Source organism: Sinocyclocheilus rhinocerous, unplaced genomic scaffold, assembly GCF_001515625.1.
Source record: "Sinocyclocheilus rhinocerous isolate Xijiao unplaced genomic scaffold, SAMN03320098_v1.1 scaffold767, whole genome shotgun sequence".
NCBI classification, from domain to species: domain Eukaryota; kingdom Metazoa; phylum Chordata; class Actinopteri; order Cypriniformes; family Cyprinidae; genus Sinocyclocheilus; species Sinocyclocheilus rhinocerous.
The window spans coordinates 942,794-951,329 of NW_015633562.1; the positions used below are offsets into that span (position 1 = coordinate 942,794).

Consider the following 8,536-nt stretch of genomic DNA (forward strand, 5'->3'; position numbering starts at 1 on the left):
TTTACAAGGATACTTGCAGAGCACAGTATTTCAGGCACAAATAGTGGCAGAACACAGAAATCAGTGTTCACGTGCATCTGTGTGGCTCTCACCATGTCTACACCAGACGCGAGCGGTGCGGCACGACACAACAAATCCCCGACAGTAAACTGATGCCGCGTTATGACGTACTGATACAAAGTTCAAATGATATGCAACGGTTGCGTCCAGTGTAGACAGACTTTGGGGCCTTTGTCGTGCCTAAAAACACGTGGAAAACGCCAGTCGCGCCACTTTCTCCTCCTTTCCAAAGCGCTCGGGAGCTTGCGCTTTCGTGGCGTCTGCCGTTGCTAAGCGACCGTAACCTGTGCTCTCCGCGACGACGCGGAAGTTTCAACAAAGGATAAATGGATTTCCAGCACTGAAAATCCCTTGCAGTAGCTCTGCTACTAATTTTATTTAAAATGGGTATCTCTGTACAGCTGTCGCGTCCGGTGTAGACACTGTGTCTGTGTGTGAGCAAAGAAAACAATCAGTATAAATATAACGATCCGTATACTAAACGCGATATCGATGCTGAAACGATATATCATGCAGCCCCAATATATATATATATTCTGTGTGTATATATATATATATTCTGTGTGTGTATATATATATATATATACTGTGTGTATATATATATATATATATATATATGTGTGTATATATACTGTGTGTATATATATACAGTGTGTGTATATATATATGATTTATTTCATATAGAATGTGATTGGTTAAGTTAATAGAGCATTTATAGTGTGCTTCAGTTTACCAGTGATCATCTTTAGCTCAGCGCATACAGCTCAAACAGCAGTGCACAACATTAATAACTATTATTGGAACTGTCATATATATATAACATTACAATGCAAACATTAAACATTATATATTAAAATGTTGTTAATACTTTGATTTTTAGTTGCCGTGATTCAGTGCGTTGTTGCAGGAAGTGCACATCCACAACAGAAGTTACACATTCTGGTTAGCACGTAACTGAGATCACTTGTGCATTTGCGTCATTTTGTGCATGTATTAGTTGTAATATTATGTTTATGTTGTATAAATATCTGATTAATCTCACACAGGATGCATTTCCTTGAGTTAGATAAGCTGCTAGCAAAGCACTTTAGTTTACCGGTGTTCATTCAGCTTTTCAACTTCAGCGCACGCAGCTCGAACAGCAATACACAACATTAAGAACTATAATTGGGAATGTCATAGACATAACATTATAAAGAGAACATTACCATAATAAAAAGTTGTGAATTCTTTGGGTTTATTATTTGTGTTTCAGTTTATTTTTATTACGGGAGGAGCCATGAGCGCATCCATAACAGGAGTTACACATTCTGACTTGCACATACAAGTTCAAGTTCACTTGTGCATTTGCGTATTTTTGTGCATATATAAGTTGTAATATTATGTTTGTTGTATAAATATCTGATTCTCATAAAGCCTAATTAACCTGCTAACAGAGCGCTTCAGTTTACCAGTGTTCATTCAGCTCTTCAGCAACAGCACACGTGATGCAGCTCAAACAGCAATGCTGCTATTTGAAACAGTAATTTAATTTAAGATGTTTCTTTTTCAAAATCATTGATGCATTATTAGTAATAACCACCACTTTTATTTTTACCTAATTATTTTCATCAACAATATAAGTTTAATTAAAGTCATTTCATTATTCTCCGTGTGGAGTTTATGCCGTTTTATCCATGGCACATGCATTTTGATTCTTTACATGCAGTAATGTTGACCAGTGACTTTTTTGTAATCTCACATATTATATACAAATTTGGATTTCGGTTTATCGGCCAACATATCGGTTATCGGCCTTTAAAATATAAAGAATTATCAGTTATCTGTATCGGCCAAAATTGCATTCCAAAAGGTGCATCCCTAAATATGTAAAATAGTGCATATATTAAGAGGTTTTTTCTAGTAGTTTTCTGGACTATCAAGTTTATGTGGACTACGTGTCATCAGAGAGTTGTTAATTTTTTATTTAAAAAATTCAAAGTCAAATTAAAAAACAAATATGCATGGATGAATTGTTCACAATAACACGCATTTAGAAAACTCTGAATTTTCAGTTCATGCTGAACTTAAAGAGGTCGTTATGCTTTTAGCTTCCAGTAGGAATTTGGTGCTCTGTTTCACAAATTTTACTATGTTTAAATGCATTTAGCATAATTCAGCAGATTTCCTCCCTAAAATGTGAAGTAAAAAATCTGCATATTTTGTCTGGGCCTCTCCTGTCATTGCAATTTGGATGGGAAACAAACCGTAGATCCAGTGTGTGTGCGCACAGTTGTTTCATGCTGAAATTTCAAAGGCATGTCCAGATTATATCATTTATATCGTCTGATAACCATTTTTCTACCCATCAATCCTAGACAGCTTCAGATAAACACGCACTATAGTAAATCTGGGCTGGTGTAAATCTAGAACCCTGCTCAAGCTACAGCTCCTAGCTCCTCTCTGCTGCTTTCTGAGCTCAGTTCCACGAGTCTGATGTGAGATTCCTGACATTCCAGAACTCCTACTCGCTCACTTCCCATTCCTGTTCTCCACTCTCACACACTCAATCGCTGACACTACACACTGGCCATAGATGCTGAAATGTCAACTCTTTTTCTCTATTTTTATCCCCGTTTCTTTGCCTTTTCATTCTCATCTGTCTCGTCTTCCTCTCCTTGGATGCTCACTACACTCTGACTCGCCTTGATTCTGTCTTCATCAGAAGCTCCTATCTTTGCTCTAGGGGAGTGAGTGTGTGTGCATGCAGAGTGTCTGTTTTGGAGAGATTTACAATCCGTGCAGATGTTCCAGGGTCTCCGGTCTGGCACCTCACCCTATTTTCAAAAAGCATGCTGATTAAAATAGTTTTTTTTCCCTGTAAAGTTTAATTTTGAGGTTGAAAATTAATGTGCAGTACATTGAGGAAGTTAGGGTGGAATGCCCTGCTTTAGAGGGGTGTGTTGGCTCAAGGAGCATTATAGAATAAATCTACATAAGCTTGGATGCAAAAGTCCACAAAGAAAGAAAAAATAAGCAAAAATGTCTGGATTTTTGTACCTCAGAAATTACACCATTTAAAGCCAAATACGGTATCTATGGAGCATCGGTATTTATTGTTTTCGGTTTATTAGTTTTAAAAACAAATTTTGCATTAAAGTGTTCTTAAAAACCCATCCATGTGCGGCTGTTGTGATAATCTTTGTAAAGATTGAGAGTCTCCAAGGCGTGCAGCCAATCAGGTTGTCTTTTAGTTCAAAAGTTGGCTTTGTATTTAGTGAAAGCCTGTTACACAAGATCAATAAACATTTAATTAGCATAAGTGACTGTTGACTAACAAATGTTTTGTTTGAGAAAAGTCTCGCCGGGTTTGTTCAGCTGTTATATGACGAGGCAAACTGTTAAAGCGCGCAGAATACGAGCTCTAGTCATCGAGTCTAGAGGCTTTTTAAGTTCTCTTATTGTCTCTTAAGCGCTTTAAAGGCCACACTTTATGAATGAGTGAGAGGATGCTCTCCTCTGTGTGTATAAAGGCTTTGTTTGGAGGATCTTTGATGGATGCAGTAGACAGTGTATGTTTGTGTGTTAACTGACATTGCTCTGTGGTCGACTGCTTTAATCTGAAGGTATTTCAGAGAGTCTCAGTTCTCTATTTGTGGTAAACACGCTGCTGTTAGTAATGCACTTCTTTACTGTGGCTGACGTCTTCCAGGGGTTTAGTTTGGAGAGAGGGTGTGTAACGGCATGTTCTACAGTTGATCACCTGATCTTGCTACTGCTGTTGGTCAGGTGATGGAAGACAGACAGTTTGTCATGTGTTTTAGAAATGTGGTGTGTTATAGGGATAGTTCGCTCAAAACTACAAAATAATTATTTGTCATGACTGTTACCACATCATTTCTCGTTTAACATTAAAGGGGTCCTATTATGCTTTTTCACTTTTTCAACTCTAGTTAGTCTGTAATGTTGCTGTTTGAGCATAAAAAAGATCTGCAAAGTTACAAAGTTCAAAGTTCACTTCAAAAGGAGATATTTTATTTAACAATCACTATGTCGGCGACACGCTAGCTTTCCCAAGGCAGACGAACTTAGAGTGGTTACAATCATCCGGGTTTAAATCGCACTCAAATTGATTTGATTTTGACACAATATTTACACTAAAGCTTGCAGGCAGCTATGGTAAGGGGCCTGACATTTCCCGACCAGGCGCCGAGAGGTGCCAGTCACAATACACACTAGCCCAGCTAACCAATCACAACACATTTAGTATTTCAGAAGGCAGGCCTTCATTTGATACAGGAACTATTCGAGCCGTTCATGCCAGACTGGGGAGAGAGGTGTTGTAATAATGTAAAATATGTGAAAAATAATGTGTTTTTCGAACAACCCAGTATGAGAGCCTGTTCTAGTACACCCCCAAAACAAAATCAAAACTTTGTAAAAGAGCATAATAGGACCCCTTTAAAATTAGTACACCCCCAAAACAAAATCAAAACTTTGTAAAAGAGCATAATAGGACCCCTTTAACAAACCGGTGATTTTTAGTGTTATTTATGTAATATTACGGTGTTTGTTAATATTTCGAATTGGCTTTTATTTTTATATTTTCTGTTTTCATTTTAATTTAGGTAAAGATTTTATTAGTGTTTTTTTTTTTGTATATAGGTAAGCTTTTTTTTTTTTTTTTTTTTCCAGTTTTCATTTTGGTACTTAAACTTGAACTTATTTCTTGAATTTTTTCATCTAATATTTATATTTGATTTCAGCTTTATTTTCACTCTGCCAAGGGGCCGCAGACACCACCTGTTTGTGTGCCTTGGTGTGCTGTGTGTGTAAAGTCGTTGACTTGAGATATGAAGTGTGTTTGTGGTTTTTGTAGTAGGAGTTTTCTACGCCCTGACCAGAGCCACTGCTTTCAGGAAGTCAGTAACAGCCTAATACTACAGCTGTGGAATGTAACCTCTCTTTTTCTCTTTATTTTCCTCATGCTGTTTTTCTCATCACAAGCTGTTTTTAATTTTGTTAATGCTCTTTTTCTTTAGTCTGGTCCTTTTTCCCTCTAAACCTCACAAATAGGTTCATGTTACCTATTTGTGACCTCTTACCCTTTCTTTTCTTCCTTTCTTGCTTTTTAGCTGGAAATGTGCAGTCATCATGATTATCTGGTGTCATCAGGAGTCGTGGTGTCCTGAGCTCTTGACTAGTGCGCGGACCATAAAATTGTTTTGCAGTTGCGTTTGTTAAAAATACAGTACTGTTCAAAAGTTTGGGTTTGATACAATTTAAAAAAAATATTTTTGGGAAAAAGTATCTCATGCTCAAGACTGCATTTATTTGGTCAAAAATACAGTAAAAGTAATATTGTGAAATATTATTGCAATTTAAAATAACTTATTTTTTATATTTTAATTAATTCCTGTGATGGCAAAGCTGCATTTTCAGCAGCCATTACTCCAGTCTTTAGTGTCACTTGATCCTTCAGAAATCATTCTAATATACTGATTTGCTGCTCAGAAAACATTTCTTATTATCAATATTGAAAATGGTTGTGCTTCTTAATATTTAGTGGAAACCATGATGATTTAAGGTATTTTTTGATTCAAAAGTTCAAAAGAACAGCATTTATTTGAAATACAAATCTTTTGTAACAATGTAAATGTGTCTCTTTTCACCAATTTATTACCTCTCTGCTGAATAGGAGTGTTAATTTCTTAAATAAAAAAAAAACACTGTCCCTAAACTTTTTGGAACTTTTTGTCCCTTTTGAATAATAGTTTAAAGGGGTCATATGATGCAATTTCAATTTTTCCTTTCTCTTTGGAGTGTTACAAGCTCTTGGTACATAAAGAAGATCTGTAAAGTTGCAAAGACTAAAGTCTCAAATCCAAAGAGATATTCTTTATAAAAGTTAAGAGTTAACCACGCCTACCTAAAACGGCTCATTCTAACACGCCCCCACATGTCTACGTCAGGATGTGGGAAGATTTGCATAACGCCGCCCAAATGTTACCCAAAGAAAGAAGGCGTAACCTTTATTCTCGCTGTAGTATTGTTGCCTTTTGTTTGTGTATGGTTTTTTTGACTCTCAAAGCCGTGATTCCCATTCACTTACTTTACATGACTGACAGACGGCATCGGTTTGAGTTAAAAATCTTCGTTTGTGTTCTACTGAAGAAACAAAGTCACCTACATCTTGGATGCCCTGGGGGTAAGCAGATAAACATCAAATTTTCATTTTTGGGTGAACTATCCCATTAAGTTGCATAAGTTGTGATGAGTGTTGCTCCCTTTATTTTCTCTTTTCAGTTTTTTACTTTTATTTGTTGTTACTTTTGGACCCTGGTCTGGTGTGAACTCGGGGAGGAACAGTGGTTACAGGTCATGTTTTTGTTTTGGGGTTGGTCAGTGATGCACACACTGATTGCTCTGTCTGCCGCTGAATAGAGAACTTCAGGAGCATGCTGTTATTGAGCTCAGTGTGTGTGTACACCATGTGATCAAATGTGATGGTGCAGCAGTATTGAACTCGCTCAGAGAAGCCTCCTTTTGTGTGCATTGTTGTTGAGAAAGTTTAAGACCGGTGTGCAACTGAAATAACAAAGGCAATGGCGTCAGATTGCAGTTGCGATAATATCTCTACAGGGGGCAGCCTGCTGTAAAACATTCTCGCTAGCAAAGTCCGAGAGCTGTAGAAATGCATGGGGTCAGTGTGGCGTGTTTACTCTGTTTAGATGTGACGTAGTTGCAAATCAGTGTCTGTCTCTGTGGGTTAGTGGCTGAACCTCTTCTATGGTTCTCTCAGTCTCTAAATGCAGATGTTTGGCAAGTGTCCATACTGATAGCACACTGCCTATGCTTTGTTTTTGGAGAGACATTCTTTGGGTTTATGACCGTCGTTATAAAGCAGTTGGAGCAACTCTACTGTACAACGGCTGGTGATGCATCTATAAACGCTTTCTTATATATATATTCAGAAGAAGTGTTGTGGTAGTTGCTAAGGCGTTATGAGTGATTGCTATGGTCAGAAAGTCTTTATTCTTATCCTTAGATATAGTTTGCGTCCCTCCTCCACTGCAAGTTGTTGTCATTTTAGCATGTTCGGGGATAAAATCTGATTGCTTAGAAAACTAATAGAATACCTCTTCTCAACAAAGTGCATTATTTGAGGTGTCATTCATGTCCGTGGCACAAACTTTGTGTCATTTGAAGTTTAATACTTGGGTTTAGGGGGCTTCTTCAGATGTCTAACCTTAAGTATGAGTAATAGTTAATGCAGAAATTGTCATAGTAAGCATAATTAATTCATGGAGGAACTTGCCTTTATTTTACAAGTGTTTCCTTTTAAAGCGTCCTTTTCATGGAAATACAAGAGTTTTTCTGGTTTAGTAATTTTGCCAATGGACTAGTTTTGCTTTAAGATGCTTTAATGCCTGTGATGATTCCAGATCAGCAGAGCAACTCTAATGCGCTGTGGAACGAAGGATTTTAAGCACATATTAGGAAGCTGGCGTAGTTTGGACTGATTTTCACAGAGCTCAGGCTTTACAGAGTTCAGAGTGTGACTAATGTAGAAGAAGTGTCATTGTCCTTTTACATATATTAAAGGACCTCATGCATATTCATGAGGAGAAGGGTCAAACAGTGTAATCCTTGAGGTCAAAGAGCAGACACTTGCATCTCAATGACGTGTGATGTTTCTCACACGTTTGAGATATTAACAATACCGTTTCATAGAGTTACAAATGAATCCAATTCTGTCTTAGGCATTTAATGATCACATCAGATGGTGATTAAATGATTCACAAGAGTTCAGTGCCGCTGATTATATGACTCACAAAGTACGTTACAAATGCAGTCAGATGATCCATAGTTGTTGTCTTTATGATTAATCCATGTTGGGTTTTTTTTTCTTTCTTTTTTTCATTGAGGCACGTGTGCTGCTGCTTAACTTAAACACCTGTCTCTCTCTTTCTCAGAGAACACCTGTCTTGCTCTTTCACGTTCTTCCTGCATGGAGACAGTAATGTGTGCACCAGCGTGGAGATCAACCAGCACCAGCCCATGTACCACCTGAGTGAGGAGCACCTGACACTGGCCCAGCAGGCCTCTAGCCCATTCCAAGGTGATAGAACACACTTTTCTTGATATGCTTTGTAATATTTTTTCCTGTCTGTCCCATTCTTTTGTTTCTCCTCTCCCTTTTTTTCTTTCCAGCATTTCCTTTCAGATAAAAAAGATGAGGTTTATAATCAGTAAAGCCCAGTGGCATTCTGTTTGCCCCTCTGTATCTTGAAAAAATTAATAAATAAATAAAATACAGAAATAGTGTTAGAGACCTTTTCCTGTTTTAGGTGCTTGGGGAAGAGGAAAGTGTTCTTCATTACCGGTAACATGAGCAGTGCTTAAGGTACTAATGGTGATTTCAAAGATATCTGTACATCCTTAAATCCTGAAACTGTTTAAACTATGGCACAGAGATATGTAAACCCCCCCCCCC

At 37.5% G+C, this 8,536-nt stretch overlaps 1 protein-coding gene across 2 annotated transcripts in view; it reads left to right on the forward strand.

The window, feature by feature from the left end:
- The window catches only part of LOC107744626 (mediator of RNA polymerase II transcription subunit 13-like), a 98,922-nt gene that overhangs the window by 48,041 nt on the left and 42,345 nt on the right, over window positions 1-8,536 (forward strand). For both annotated transcript variants that reach the window (XM_016558419.1, XM_016558420.1), the window contains exon 4: window positions 8,016-8,161. In XM_016558419.1, the coding sequence (XP_016413905.1) occupies window positions 8,016-8,161 (146 nt within the window). The remainder of the gene's footprint in view (window positions 1-8,015; window positions 8,162-8,536) is intronic.